Source organism: Medicago sativa, chromosome 1, assembly GCF_051527215.1.
Source record: "Medicago sativa cultivar Bolivia chromosome 1, Bolivia_mono, whole genome shotgun sequence".
Classification (NCBI taxonomy): domain Eukaryota; kingdom Viridiplantae; phylum Streptophyta; class Magnoliopsida; order Fabales; family Fabaceae; genus Medicago; species Medicago sativa.
The window spans coordinates 73,065,049-73,081,682 of NC_140749.1; the positions used below are offsets into that span (position 1 = coordinate 73,065,049).

General features: G+C 32.4%; 1 protein-coding gene and 1 long non-coding RNA gene across 2 annotated transcripts; one reads left to right on the top strand and one right to left on the bottom strand.

The window, feature by feature from the left end:
• Positions 1-832: 832 nt before the first annotated feature.
• Positions 833-2,898, top strand: LOC146957183 (uncharacterized). The gene is made up of 2 exons (XR_015017999.1): positions 833-1,267; positions 2,463-2,898. It is a non-coding gene; the product is annotated as an uncharacterized LOC146957183 (long non-coding RNA).
• An 8,858-nt stretch (positions 2,899-11,756) lies between these two features.
• Positions 11,757-13,634, bottom strand: LOC146957184 (histidine-containing phosphotransfer protein 1-like). Its single transcript, XM_085724294.1, has 6 exons — positions 13,499-13,634; positions 13,224-13,354; positions 13,065-13,133; positions 12,561-12,632; positions 12,380-12,452; positions 11,757-12,028 (listed from the first exon to the last, which is right to left on the bottom strand). Exons 1-6 carry the CDS (start codon positions 13,559-13,561, stop codon positions 11,978-11,980), a joined length of 459 nt encoding a protein of 152 aa, XP_085580420.1. The 5' UTR covers positions 13,562-13,634; the 3' UTR covers positions 11,757-11,977.
• Between the last annotated feature and the right edge of the window lie 3,000 nt (positions 13,635-16,634).

Genomic DNA, 16,634 nt, shown 5'->3' on the forward strand with positions numbered 1-16,634 from the left:
GTTATATTTTGAAGTAAAACAACTCTGAGTTACTATTTCGAAAATTTAAAATAAACATATTTTTTGTTTATTTTGAAGCCTACGAGTTTTCAGATACTCATATTATTTATAAGAAAAAAGAATTTTATTCTTTTTTTTTACTAAGAATTTCATAAGTTTATGTCTCAAGTTTTTTGGTCGTTACACATGACGATGCATTCGAACCACTGAGACCATTTGAAACACCACGTCCCTACGTGGTGGAACCTCTATTGATGTGACAAGTTTACATTTTCGTTTTCACTTTTTGATTTCAGTCTTTTTTTATTTTTAATTTTTAATTTGAGCACAAGTTATTATTTCTTTAATTTTATAGGCTTAATGATGACATATCAATATTTTAAAAACCGAACCGGTCATCTAATCAGCAAGGTTATGGGATCATTGCTTGGATCGCTTGACTTAACCGAATTAAACCGAATGACACCGTAATATAACCCGTCTGTATTGATTTTATAATTTAAGTTTAATAAAAAAATAGTTTTCTAAAAGCGATAAAAAACAGGTTTTTTTTAGAGGATCAATAAAAAATAGTTAAAATATACCATTTTTTTTATTGTTTTAATTTAATTATAATCCATGTGAGAATAAAATATAGGTTTTTTTTTTTATTTTTTTTATTGCAATATTGAAAGAGGCATTGCTGTTAGCAATTTAATTCAACAAACAATCAAAAGGCACAAAATGTGATTAAATAATTGATGTAACATGCCGATTTTTATTATTATTTTTTATTATTATTATTATTATTATTATTATTATTATTATTATTATTATGTGATATTAGTAATATTTAGAATTTATTTGTTTATTATTTTTACGTGGTTCAATTGATGGGTTAATTGATTTTATGAAATAAATGGTATTTTTGAGAATTTAGGAGAGGAAGGTATTTTTGTGAAGTTTTAGAAGATAAAAGATTATGAAGAATTAAGAAAATAGAGGTGTATGAGTAAAAAAGAGGTTTAAGTGAAGTAAATGTGTAGTGTTTTAATTGAGGAGGGAATAGAAACTAAGCTCATTATGAAAGCCAAACCCAAAACAAGTGAAATATAAATGGGTTGTAGTATTTGTGAATTAGGGTTAGAAAATCATTTGTACACATTTAGAGAAAAGAGGCAAGAGGTGAAGAAAAGAGGATCTAGAGAGAAAGAAGAGGAAAGTTCAATGAATCAAAGAGGAGAGGGAGACCCAAGCTTGAAGAAAGCTAGTTTTGAAGAGTTAAGAGGTAAAGGGGGATTTCTATCCACCTTTGGGATTTTATGAGCAATTGGGTAGAAAATGGGTTTTGTGTGATTCATGCTATTTTCATGATTTTATGATAAAATGATGTTGAATTTGTGTTCTAGTATGTTGTTGCGATTACGAGTATGTGTTTAATTGTGAATCCATGATGTTGTCATGCCAAATTCATAATTTGAATATGTGAATATTGTGTTCTTGAGTTTTATGATGACATGAGTGGAAATTATGAAATGGTTGTATGAATTGATGTTGTGATGTTATGTTTTGATGGTGGAAATATGTATGAGTTTGATTTGGTGAATGTTGTTGTGGTAATTATGAAAAAGAGAGGATGTTGATGTTGTTACCATGTTTAGAGGTAGAACTATGTTAGAATTGAGAGAAACTACTTAAGACAATTTAAGACAATTTGAATCATGAAAACTTATGGTGTTAGATAATTGAGTAGATTAAAGTTAAATTAAGGTATAATTGAATGAATAACTTTAGTATGATGTTTAGGGTCGAGTTTGGTGAGTTTTGGATCGAAAAATGGGGTCAAAAGAGGTTTTCCCGTGGCAATATCGTAGAAAAATTTACGTTTTCCCCTGCCTGTGCAAAACGTACAATCGTGCGCCTTGTAAGCACGGACCGTGTATTTTTGTCTGTTTTGCCCGATGTGTTTTTCTGGAAAAACCCATGACCGTGTGTCCAAAACGCACGACCGTTCATTTTTCTTTTTGTTGTAAAACCTCATTTTTTTAAGCTCTTAAAGGTGCTCTAGATGTGTAATAAGGTCCCAAATCCTTAAACTTGAATGATAGAAGTATAACTTAGTATCGTAAGAGTAGTTCCTTTAATTTTTGATGAAATTAACATAAGGCGGGTGATAGGAGAATTATAGAAGAACTAAGATGAGACGTGAAGAGTTAAATGAGATAGTAATGACGAAAATAAATGAGATGTTGATTTATACTGATGATGAGAGTAAAGATGCTTATATTATGAAGATGATGTTTATCTATACATGAATAGTATGTTTGATATGACGATGAGAATTACATGTTTGAGATGACAATGTTGGTATATGCTATGACGACGTGAATTATATAATGATGTGATTAAATGAAGTTGTGTTATATAATGAAGTGATTATATAATTATATATTTTTTTAACTCTACCCTCTTTATATTTTAAGGATCAAGATATCTACATTATTTTATCATGTCAATTTCAACATCAACATCAACATAAGAAGATCGTCATCAAATATTAGAATATGCGCGCGACTTCTCTTGATGAATGAAAATATTCCAACCACCACAGAAGCGAAGGAGTGAACATTTAAATGAGAAACAAGGCAGCAGTAGTTTAAATGAATATATATATATATATATATATATATATATATATATATATATATATATATATTCCAATTGGGAATATTATTTTACACATCCAGGACATTCTAGATGTCCATCTTGCTTTATGTTTCCACGTGAGAGGCATCTAACTGTAATGAGTTGTTGATAACTGTAAGAAGTGACATGCTTATGTTATTCTTTTGTCCTTTTGATGATGTCCCATTTAATTCACATGTGTTTAAAGTCTATGAGATATATTGCTTTAATGGACTTTGTTTCTTTTCCTTAATGGATTGAAAATCTTCATTAAGGCCCAAGATAATTCTTTCTGCATTTTGCCAATCATCAATGATTACATGTCTTCATTTGGCAAGGCATATGAATGTCTTGATCAGACATGGCAAAACAACCCGCACCCGCCGGGTCCCCCCGCCCCCGCCCCGGATTTTAACGGGGAAAAGCCGAATAAATTGGGTCTGGGTCCGGGTCCGAGGAAAACCCGTAGGCTAAATGCGGGGGCGGGGACGGGGACGGGGGATAGTCACACCCGCCCCGGCCCCGGACCCGCCCCGCACCCGTACAAGCAAATTTACCTTATCACCCTTATTTTCATTAAATTAGAAGGGGGTATATAAAGAAAAGAAAGAAAGAAACCCTTATTTTCCTTTTCCTCTTCCATTGCCGCCGCTGGTGCTCTTCAGTCTTTTTTGCATCAAGTTTCTTTCATGACTCCTGACTTTTCCCTGTCTCATGTGTTCAATTCCAGGCTGCGATTAGCCCCCATGCATCTAACATCGTTTGTGGTTCTAGTAATGGAAAAGCATATGTTTGGCAGGTTGCTTTTCTCACTTTCAATCAACTACTCTAAAGTTTGCACTTTTGTTGCAGTAAGGATAGCCCATCGTTTTGTTTTTTTATGCCACCTCAAGTTTTTTTTTTCCTTCAGAATTGTCACTTTCCCCAATTTTGCATTTTTAGATTCATATATGGAATAAACGCAGTTATGTTACAACAACAAAGACTCCATTTTCCATCCGAAGAAGGGTTATGGCCATGCCTAGAACAGAGTGCAAAATGCTACTGGACAATGAAGAAACTTGTCCCAATGAAGACTCTTTTCACGGGTGGGGTGGGTGCGGGGCCGGGGAAACCCGTCCCCGTTGGGGGCAGGTGTGGGGGTGAACTTTTTATCCCCGTCGGGTCTGGGGACGGGGGCGGGGCTGGGTACCATCAAACGGGGCCGGGGCCGGGTGTGTTAAAACCCGCCCCCGCCCTGCCCCGTTGCCATGTCTAGTCTTGATCTTGATTTTAATGATTCAATAGTTGAATAATCTTGTAAAGCCAAATTTTGTCTTTTTACCGGTTTGTCTTTCGACGTAACTGCTTTGTTTGTCTTATGATACCAGAATATTCTCGTGATCATTCTCATGAAACAATTCTCACAAAACAAGTTAGTAAATAACAAGCTAACATTAATTTAATATATTTGTAATCTTTAAAACATCAAATAAGGATTTTGTCAACAACAGTTTTTTCCTCACAATTTCTTTTTGCCTCATTTTTTTCTAAAATAACTTGAGGGGTTGAAATAAAGAAAAAGTGACATATACATAAAGTCTAAAGAAGCGATCTACGTGTCTAATTTTAAAATAAAGCCTTGTACATAAAATTAGAATTTTTTCAACAAGGGGTAAATCAATTATGAATTTTTAAAGCGCCAAGAACTCAAAAACCAAGACACGAAAACCTTGACCTGAAATCGTTTTGAGCTGACATTTTGTAGAGACCTATATTAAACTATATAGAAAGAATTTGTAGAGACCCGGTTTTGTTTTAATTTTTAAATCAAAACGTGAAATTTTTTAATTTTGTTATGAGTAAGCATATATTTACTTGGTCAAATTATGTTTCCAAATTTTGCAAGCATGTTTACAACATCATATGAACCTCCACCACGAAATTTTTTAGTTTTTAAACGAGGGACACATTAATTATATATTTTAAGAAATTCACTATTATGGGGAACAAAAATTCATAATTAAGTTGTTTCTCGTTTAAAAACTTCAAAATGAATACAAGGCATCTTTGAAATTCATAATTATATGGGCAATGAGACATGTTTATACGTTTTGATCGAAAAATCAAAATAAATTGACGCGTCTTTAGAATGCTATTAAACTATGCATATCCTTTCTATCGATTTTTATTAAGGTCTCTGCAAAAAAAAAAAAAAAAATCAACTCAAAATTCAATTTTATGTCGAGGTTTCCATTGTTTTGGTTTTTGAGCTTTTAATGCTTTAAATATTTATAATTAATCCGTCCTTTGTTGAAAAACTTTAATTTCATATAGGAGGCCTTATTTTAACGGCTTAAACATTTCTGCAAAAAAATGTTGAAAAAAATTCAAACTCTAAGTTACTTTTCTAGATTTTTTTTTTGTTTATAAGGAAAAAATAATGAATTCTTTCTTTATTTCAGCCCGCAATTAATCTTAGCAAAAAAGAGGAGGTAAAAAAATTATGAAGAAAATATAAATAAATTTTGAGGCAATATTTTTTATCACGTCATCAAAAAATCCATGTGTAGTTGGCGCATGTCAAGATTCTCTGTCACGCTAACTTTTTACGAGTGACTAAGCTATTAGATGACTAAAAAAAGAAAGAATCTCAAATTATAAAGATATTATCTATGTTTTATTTTTACAGGGACTATTTCCGAACTTCGTGTTTATTACATGAAGTATTTCAACAATTATATATATATTTTTTTATCACCAACCCACCAAAATAACATCAAAATTACTGTAATTCATTTTATTTTCATGTAAGATTCTCGTCTCTCTATGGTCAACTTGGGTGTTGAATGATGAAGGATTCTTTGTAGTATACGAGTATCATTTAACACCCAGGTAATCAAATATTTAACTTAAGGAAATGATTTTGTAAAAAAGAAAAAAAAACTTAAGGAAATGATAAATAAAGATAAAGTCTGTCTATCAGTTACATTAAAAATGACACACATCACTAACTTTAAACAAAAACTGAGATAAAAGACCACATGATTAATTTTATTTATTTATATAGTGGTGTGTATGTTTTGAAATGCTAGCAAAACATTAGTTTCAATGTATACTCGGGTATATACTTGTGTAAACCAGGTAGGTATTATGTTTATAAATTACTCCCTCCGTTTCAAAATGAGTGTTGCTTTAGCAAAAAAAAATTGTTTCAAAATGAATGTCACTTTCAGTTTCCAAAACAATAATAACTTTTTCTTTTCAATTGTACCCTCCAATTAATACTCTGCACACTACTTCCAAAATATTACTTTTAAAACTAACCAATAGTTAATAAGGATAATTTGGTAAAATAACCATTCTCTTTCTTTTAATCATTGTATTTCTTAATATGTGTGTAAACACCTAAAACGACACTCATTTTGAAACGAAGGGAGTAAAAATTTGTTAAAAGTAAAGAAATCATACCACAACTAAACCACTGGAGTTCTCTAAGGAGTCAGTGCGTAATGTGTGTAAAGTGTTGCGAAGTTGGGAGTACCAAATTTGATATAGGAAAATGGTATATCTCGCGAGAGAATGGATCCGTAATGTGTCCCAAATTAACCATTGACCAACCATGTATTCCACTAAAATTGAAGTTAAAGTGTTTTCTTTTTGTCACAGGAACAACACATCAGCCATCGTGTAATTTTGCGAAAGATTATTCGCTATGTATAGCACTGCTGATTGATACATGATCATACAAAACAATAACACAATTGGAAATTCCCTCAAGAAAAAAACACAATAGGAAATATCATGTAATGCAGGCATTAAAACTTAGAATATACCCTTGGCTGGTTTTACATTGTCCAATTAAATGTTCAATGGATAAAGGAGATTAGATGTCAGTCTTGTTAGTCTTCGATGTCAAGATTGAAGTCTATCATAGAATTTACAAACATTGTTACATAAAATTCTAATTAAATGAATGTTTGGTACCACAATTTGTCAAAATCATCGTGAATCAAGAAAGCAACCATTATGAAATCATGTCCACGACATTATATTTCTAAGGTATTGTTGGCTTTGATCTTGTGTGAACTTCCTTGATTTTTATTGTCCTTAGTAAAAGACATCTTGCTAGGTTGAGGAGTATGAATTTTGTGTATAAACCACCCTTAATTTCGACTCCTAATCAATGTAAGATTGTTTAGTGTACCAGAACAATAGGCCCTAGTAGAGGCTAGGGGACTAAAGAGTTTGTAAGCTATTGTGCGCGGCATGCTTACACCTTGTTTTTTCACAAACAACATCAATGTTCCGACCTAAAGTCCACAATACTACATTTTTATAGTATTGTCTACTTTGTCTCTTGTGTGTGAGCTCTCACAATTTTATCATCTATAAAAGTGTCTCGTTGTATTGAAGAGTGTGAATGTTGTTTTTAAACTACCTTTAGCCTCAGATTGCAAACAATATAGGGCTTTTAGGTGTACCAGAACATTCCCTCAACAGAAGCTAAAGGGGTAAGGCGTTTGTTAGCCATCATGTGTGGCTTAGACCTCATTTCTCATAGACAACACAAATGACCAAAAGTGGACATGAGGCAACAACCAAAGTTGAATGGATGCGGTGGAGGATGATAGACAATTGGCAAGTGCACCAATAAATATCGAAGTAGTAAAAATATCGTTCCCACAAGGACTGTGTTAATCTCAATTTAACAATAAAGTAAATATTTAGGATGTATAAATTATTTTGTTTGCCACTAGGCAGTAGATTTGATTTGATTGCATAAAATTAAATAACATAAAATAAAGATTCGGTTAGAAAATAAAAGAGAGATGAGATCAGGTCTTTCGAATCATCTATGTTTCCCTAATTGGTATACTACACCTATTTTTATGAATGATTTTATAGTTCCACGATAGTTAACAAAATAGTCTTAATTAATCCCTTGAGTTAGGACCCTCTTCTCAAACTACAACCCCTAATTCCTTAGGTAGTCTAATAATCTTTGAAGGTTTAAGCACGTTAACCTAATATCACTAACAAACGATTATCCATTCCTAGACTAACCCTGTTTATTAGAACAATTCAATTAGGTCTAAGTAGAAAGCTAGGGTCAGTAGTCATTCATTCTCACTAAATCATGTTTATATTTGATCAGGATATAAAAAGCATTAAGAACAATTAAATTGAATAAAAACTAGATTGTCATTCACAATAAATAGAGTTTCACAGCAACATTGATCAATTAGGGTTACAAAGAATCATCTCAGACCTAATCTCTAAGAGATTTAGCTACTCATAATTGAGTTTACAAATAGCATAATCAATAGTGGAATCAAAACATACATGAACTGATAGAAGGTTGAAGAAATCGCCCTCCCAGCCGTCTTTAGGTCTCAAAATCGCACTTTGCTCTTCTCAAATCGTAACCCTTAATTCTGGAACTGACTTCAACTTAAATAGGAAATATTTTCTGCGTCCAAAATTGCGCCACGATTCTGCAAAATTGCGCCACGCCACCAGAAATCGTACCACGATTTCAGTGGCAGAACCAAGCCTTCATTCTGGTTACAAAATCGCGCCACGCCACTCAAAATCGCGCCACGATTGCCTATTTTTAGCACTTCCAGAATTTCTGCTTTTCACACCTCCAGGTTGTCTAAAATTGCTACAGACTCAATAAAAACATCAACACAGCTGTTTCTTCAAAATCTTCTATTTTTCTTGCTTTCCTTGTTGTTTAAGCTTGCTTGTGAACTCAAAACATCATGAAAACGACACTAAAAATAAAGTAATGACTACTGTCATCAGAGGACATTGCCTACTCCTTAAAGGGGATGTTATATCTGCAAGGACTCTAACGCTCAAGTCAGTGAGAGTTTTAGGAGAGTCTAGAGGTTTGATGAGAGTTGAGAATGTCCTTTTAACCAAATTTTTTTAATGCCCTTTTATAGGAGACGTGTAGAAAATGATGATTCCGTGACAATTACTTCGTAGAGTGGATCCCGACATAATTTGATAATGAAAATTGATTTCTTGTGTTGCTATAGAGAATAAAGCTTATTTTGTTGGATTGAACCTTTGTCTACTAGTCCAAAACAACTATATCGTACTTGAGTTTTCAATAATTGAGCTATTCTTAACACAGGAATGAGCTTTATTGTCCAAAACAAGCTACTGCCAACATACATAATGTTGCATGCACATCATGTTCTGGCCTGATTTTGCTTCCTACTTTGTTCACCAATTGTGGCAGTGCCAATATTGATATAGATAGATGAGGCAGATGAGGTTGAATTTTTCATATGTCGAAATTAAAATGTAAACTCCATCTTGGATGGATTAACTGCATTGACTATAAGAATTATTAACTCAAGTGAATCCAAATCGGTTATCAACCAACCTATCGGTGACAATATTTCAATAATTGAGCTATTCTTAAGGAGCCCCTAATATAGACCCCTTTCTTGAAGGTCCACCCATGGTCCTTGGTAAATGACCTGCAATAATGGGTGGATATATTTCCTTTCCGGTTTACATGGATGTATACAAATTCACTTTTCATTTTCTAACCTCCATTTCACATTGTACACCCTCCTCCTTCTACGTGGATTTTCACAACAAGTAGACCCGTGAAACCACTATCTTTCATCTATTTCATCTACATAAGATTAACAGAAGAAACAAACTCGACAGAGAAAGTAACAAGAGGCATATCACATGAAGAAGTTCGTTGATCTCCAATCTTCAAAACGCAACGGTTCCCTTGTCGTTGAAACTGGTTTCTCAACTTTACTCATCGATCTCTTCATTCAAAACTGGAACTGGTTTGAGAAATCCAGAATAAAATAAAACGTTTTTCTCTGAAAATCCTTAATCTGTCGCCGATGTCCGCTAATTCGTAAACCACTGATCCATGACGTTTTTTATGATTTACCTCCATGGTCGAGTTCGAGTCCCTGATCGGAGAAAACATAGACAAAGCCGTTAACTTTTTTCGTTTAATAGAATATGGTTTCGAGTTTTGTAAGAAGTCGATTATGGTGAAGATGTTGACGGCTTTCGTGTTTAAGGCCTTGTTCAAATGCTGGAGTTGTAATGGAATCTTAACTACTGATTGTTCTATTTTGTAGTGTGTGAACCCGTTAACCATATTTTTTGGATGGCAAGTTAAATTGTGAATTTGAAGTTAAACTGTTGCGTGAATGATGAAATCAAAGTTGCGATAACAAAGAGTGAGTTAGCGGCATGTTGCAAGGATGATTCATTGATCTCTTATTACAAGGCTCAAGCCATGGTAAAGATTCATATGCCAGTAGGAGGGTGTACAATGTGAAATGGGGGTTAGAAAATGAAAAAGTAAATTTGTATTTGAAAAGTGTGTCTACCTACTATTGCAGGTCATTTAGCAAGGATCATGGGTGGACCTTAAAAAAAGAGGTGTATATTAGGGGCTCCCCTATTCTTAACACATGAATTCAGTATTTAACTTTTAGAAGTACATACATACTACCTCAAGATACAGACAAGGGAGATGCTGGCGTCAGTTGTTGGATATGATTTGATTTGACATAGACTCCCACGTTTAACTCTCTTAGGAACACGTGGCTGTTACAAGACCAGTTAAAAAAGAATCCAATTTATATGTCTTCATTGCATGGGGCATTGTAGCCTCCTAAATTGCTCTTTTACATGTTCATGCACTTGCTTATATTAATCTTACATACTCCCCTTATATACTACTAATTAATATTTCAAAGTCCTATGTTTCTCCTCAAAGTCCTATGTTTGATTCTTCTTTCTGATGTCAATTTAGGTTGACTAACTTAGCTTCTTAAATAAAATATAGGAATTTTGGAGGCCTTTGCAATCACATTAAAACTTTGCAATATGGAACTCCTTAGGTAAGACGTGAAATCAATTTTAAAAGTTTTTTGAATATATGTATGGTATCATTGTGATTCTGGTGTATCCACCATAATACTGATTACAATATGAATACTCAATTGTATCATTTCCATGATCTTTTATCAATTTATATTTATTCTATATGAATCTCTGTGAGTAACTCATTGGGGGTCTTATGTTTGCTTTCATTATGATCTTCCCCTATGATTTCATGATTCATAATAATACCAACTATAAAGCCATTGTTACTTCTTATGATATGGCTGCTTATTAATAACATTTGCTGTTTCTAAGAAAATAAAATAAACTTGAACGCTCAGATTTATACACAATTGTTTGGAATTTGTAATATCAAGGTCGTAATGTGATCACTACCAATCTTGTTAGCAAACATTGGACAATACTATAGTACTATATGACCGTATGTTTTAGTAAAACGAAGTAATTGATTAATGCAACATGTTGTTAGTAAATTGTTACTTAGGAGTAAACTATATCTTCAGCTACTCTGTCATTACTCATTTGACACATTACATTTACAGATAGCTAACTGGCAAATGATCTGTTGACCAGGAGACATCTCACTCAATTAAGTATATCTAGAACTTGACCTTGTAAAATACTACATCCATATTCATTGAATGTAGTTCATTGTTCATTAATCATTCTTACATACCCTTTCTTATAAAAAACACTCAATCTAATAAAAAACACTAAACTTGCAAAGCCATTAAGCAATTGAATTATTATTATTATTATCATTATTTTTTGTCAAATAGTTTGGTGGCTAGAGCTCACACATTTTCATGTGGAGAAGTGGAGTGTCCGGGGTTCGAACCCCTACATATAATAGGGCACATAGTTAGCGGGTAACCTAATATCTTAAATAAGTACTCTTAGGGGTCAGTTTGAAAGTTTATGAGAAGAGGGGGAGGACTTTGCAAAAAATAATAAAACTATACTATATTAATTTATAGGTGTTTGAATCTTCTACGATTGTAATATATTGTGTTCAAATATGATGCTGCAATTGTAGGGATCTTAGATTTAGAGAGAAACCCCATAAAACTACTTCTCTCTATAAATTTAACGATCTTTATAGCTGCAACATCATACTACAACTGTTTATCGAGCATTAATGTGGCATGTCGCATATGAATATGATCATATTATTTATAGAAAAGAGAGATAGCTAATATTGCACATTTTCTGTAAATTAACCACAGAAGAAGCATGAGTACTTTATTCACATTGCTTTTAGACTAAATATGGATCAACTCTAGTTTAAATGATAAATCCAGTTTAAATTAGACCAAGATCCACAGGACAAAATCATAAACAATTTCAAAATACAACTTTAAGAGACGGTTTTTTTCCAAGTGCTATTTGCATATCACAAATGTAGCAAACACCAGTGCCTCTTATATTACACTACCTTGAGATCTGATAAGCGTGAGGCCAAAAGCTCCTCCTCCATCTACAATCAGATATAAAGATAGATTAAGTGATTTAAAATAATTTATAGCTTGTTTGGATAAACGGTTTTATTAAACACTTATCATATTAAGTGATTTAAAATAATTTATAGTTGGTTTGGATAAACGGTTTTATTAAACACTTATCATATAAGAGATAAAATAAAATCAAACCGTTTTCCTATAAGTAGTTTACATAAACAGTTATCGGAGAGTTTATGAAAATAAGTTGAAAACAGTTTATGGATATGTTGTAAGTAGTATTTGAAAACTATCTCAAATAGTTTATGCTAATAGATAAGTTCAAAGAAGTCGATCCAAACAGATACACAAAATTCCCATCACTTCCTTACCTTGAAAAGAGTCTGAAGCTTGCTTTTCACCAAGGAATACTCATGCTTTACTTGTTGCAAGCTTTTCAAACACCTAAAACACCGATCCTTTTTCTTAAATCCATTCACACAAATAGGACACATGAAATATTTTGAAAAGATTCATATAAGAATTTTGATATGGAATTGCCAAGATCATTACCCTTCAACGTTTTGCTCAGTGCAAAAGTCACGGAAGGAAATGCAGGCTTTCTGAACTCTCTGTGCACCAATGCTGCATTTTCACCAATAACATAATCATAATATATAGTTGTAAAAACATTACATAAAAATACAAGAGTAAATAACACTAATATATGGTACTAACATTTATCATTCAAAAAAAAAAAAAAACGAGACAACGTTGAATAAGATTGAGAAAAAGTAGACGAAAAGATTTCACAACTCTCAATAATATGCCGGTCAGTGAGTGTTTTTTGAATTTGGATTGTATGCGGTCAGCAATCACCCGCATTCACACAATCTGCACATTAGACTGTTCAAATTTAAAATTCCGATCGTATTGAAATTTGAAATATTTGATCTAGAATCAACAACCCTTGATGTGCCGACTGCATAAATGCGGGTATTAACAAGTGTAGATGATCTGAATTGTGTTTTTTCTACCCATCAAAATTGTTATATAGTAGTTATAAAGAATTATTACCTGGAGCTGCTACCTTTCAATTGGTGAACATGAGCATCCATTCTCTTAAAATCAATTTTTTCTTGGCTTCTGTTTGAGAAGCATCAGCATTGAAATGTGAAATGTTAAGTTTAAAGACATACAAAAAAAATAAAATTGTAAACTTAATTGTGTCCTTACAGTGCTTTTGTTAGCTCATTAAGAAGCCTTTCTGCATCATCAAAAAAGAGAGTAACCACTTGAACAACAAAATCTGGATTTTTTTCATCTTGAAGTTGCTCAAGCTGGTTGAATTGATCATCTAGAAACCCCTTTTCAATCAAAGACAAAAGGAAAATAATAGTACTAGTGAGTAATACAAGAAATTAATATAGCTTAATTATGAGGCTTTTGTCTCTACTTCACTGTAATGTAATGCTAATTGTACTTAAGCAGAATATGATTAAGTTAATTACCTCATGGAATAGGGAATCAGTATAACCAAAAAGGTTCTTCTGCAGCTGAACCATACCATCCATCACTACTACTCTCAGATTTTAACCAATGTCACTTAATATCTTGGTTAGGTACATTTCCTCAGGTTTATATAATGTGATTTTTGTTCTCAAATAGGAAAAAGTACCATATGTGTTTTATTTTATTATTATAAACTTGTAATGTAAAGCAATTAATAAATTTCATTACTTTCTTTTCTTAAAAAAAAAATTCATTACTTTCTATAACTTTTTTTTTTTTTTATAATAATCTTAACTATTTAGTATTTTATTTCACCTATTTTTCCCTGCAATAAATATTTACAGATATTATTAACAAAATAGTAATTATGCTTATAAAAGAATAGGAATTACTATAACATTAAACTTTTAAAAAGACAAGTAAATATGAACTTTTTTTTATTTTATAAAAGTGCCCAATAATAAAAAAGAGAAGAAAGTATTTCACCAACAAAAATTGATTTAATTGAAAAAGAGTTGACTTATCGTAAAATCGTGTATGACCAACATGAAAACATTGTGCTCGCTGAACTTAAAATTTGTCCTATCTCTAATGAGTCTTTAGAACCTAACTTACCTAAACTTTTTCACATAAAAAAAGTGAGTATTCTTTTGCTAACATAGAAAGAGTTTTTAAAGTAAGTCACTTATTGTGTTTCTGTTCATTGCTTCCTCACTAACTTATCGCTAAACTTAAAATTTGTCCTATCTCTAATAAGTATTTAGAACCTAACTCACCTAAACTTTTTTGCATAAAAAAAGTGAGTATTCTTTTGCTAACTTAAAAAGAGTTTTTAAAGTAAATCACTTATTGTGTTTCTCTTCATTGTTTCCTCACTAACTTATCACTAAACGACAGCTTAGCCTTTTATAATGGTTTAAATTATAGGATTACAGGACTGGATCTAAACTCATACCACGTGCCATTCATGTTTCCATCTTTTTCATTTGGTAATTATCGGTAGTTGCTACACCCTCTGTTTTTTTCCCACTCAAGATAATCTTATCTTTTTAATCTTATTTATTACATTTTTTTATAGGCTTATTTTTGTTGTTGTTGAAATTCAAATGTAATTGGTTTGGTTACTCCTACATTTAAGATCGGTCTTAATATTTTTGTTGTCCTGGACGAATCAATAAAATTATGTATTTTAAATATTCGAATGTCTTTCTTTTTGAATTTTTTTATTGCAAAATATTTATTTATAATCAAAATTTTCTAAAAATATATTTTCAATAGAATTAATCAAAACGAGTTAAAAAAAAGTATAGCTATATGATACTAATTATTAAGTCAAAATAATAATGTTGGTGCCTTTAAAATATGGTGTCATATGTTACCGCCCTTCCTATCTACCTTCAGAGCCACCCAACCTACATCGATTGAGAAAAGATTAAATAAGTGCATGTAATAGATGTGATTCATATATTCAATATTTTAAAGACTTGAAGAAGTGGTTTCAATCTCCATCAAGGATTCTAATTATTAATTTATTAGTGTGTGTTGCTCCTTTAAACTACTAAATTATTTATTATTATTGAAAGAAATTCACACTTCAACCCAAGGTTATGAGTGAATTGTACTCCATCCGTTCTGAAATATCTGACCCATTTACTAAAAAAAAGTGTCCCAAAATAACTGAGTCATTTCAATTTTCAATACAACTTTCATCATTTCCAATACAATATAACTCTAATTAATACTACTTTCATCATTCCCAATTCAATATATTTCACTTTCCCTTTTATTTATACATTTTTTTTAATCTGTGTGAAAAACCAAACTAGCTCAGATATTTCGAGACTGAGGGAGTATGTATTTAATTTGTTTGAGAGGGATGCTGGGAGGAAGATTCAAATTCCTTTAATAGCACATTTTCCTAGGGGTGAGCATGTTTTCTTGAACCGACCGAGAACCGAACAACCCGTATGCAAAATCACACATACGGGTCGGTTGAATCGGGTAGTCGGGTGTTCGGACCGTTAAAATCAGGTTGATGTGGGTGTTGCTGGGCGGACTTGGTTCTAGTAATTTGTTTTGGTTTATAACCGAATCCGACCGACAAGTAAACAATTATTTTTAATTCAAACACGTGATAGTGACTAGTTACTGCCAAAGCTACAATTTAACTGGCCTTTTATTGAGACAGTGTCACACAACACATTATTTATTGGGATAATGTTATCAAGAGAACTGTGTGATGTGTCTTCTGCTAAGTTTGAATAGTGTTTTAAATATTATGTTTTTGTTTTGATGTGATATCACTTTAAATTATTATGTTTATAATAATAATGATAACATACAGTAGTCATGTTTTACTTGCCTATTTGACAATTTCATTATTTTATTTGTTTCATTTGCGTTTCTTTTCCTGTTGATAACTTTCTAGCATGTTCTTCTTATGTTGTTCAGCCAGTCTCTTCTGGAGGTGCAATAGAGGAAATCGGAAACACTCTATCTTCTTCTCTTGTCGTCTCTGTGTTACTCTATAGTTTTCTCTTTCACTCTTTCGGTTAACCGAGTCAACCCACCCGGTTGACCCGAAACCCGTACAAACCGCAAACCGTGAAAACCGAACTAATGCTTGGGCGGGATTGGGTCTGGATTATGGCTGTTCGGTTTCATGTAAATGGGCTAGATTGGGCCCGAACCCGCCCGAACCCGCCCATTGCTCAGTCCTACATTTTCCCCAAAGTCTAGACTCTAGACCTCTCACTTCCCAACAAAATCTTGCTAAAAATAAGCATTAACTTGCTATTTTTTGAACTACAAAGTAGAATCAATAAAGCTGATTTGACCTTACTTCAGGATGAATACTAATACAGGAAAGTTATATTTGGTGTCAGATACATGAAAGTTAAATGGATACATAATGCTTAGTTGTTTTTTTAGTACTACAAAACAAAAGGACAAACATATTTACATATGAGAGGTGATCCGTAATGATTTTGAAAAAAAGGAAAAGTTAACAAGTGTATTTAACTTATGGGTCATGTTAACCAGTGCCCCGGCACTGGTTAAGCAGCTAAAAGTGGAAAGAAAAAAGAAAGTCAGCATTAAAAGCAATACTTTTTCAAGTTTCAAAAAGTAAAATAT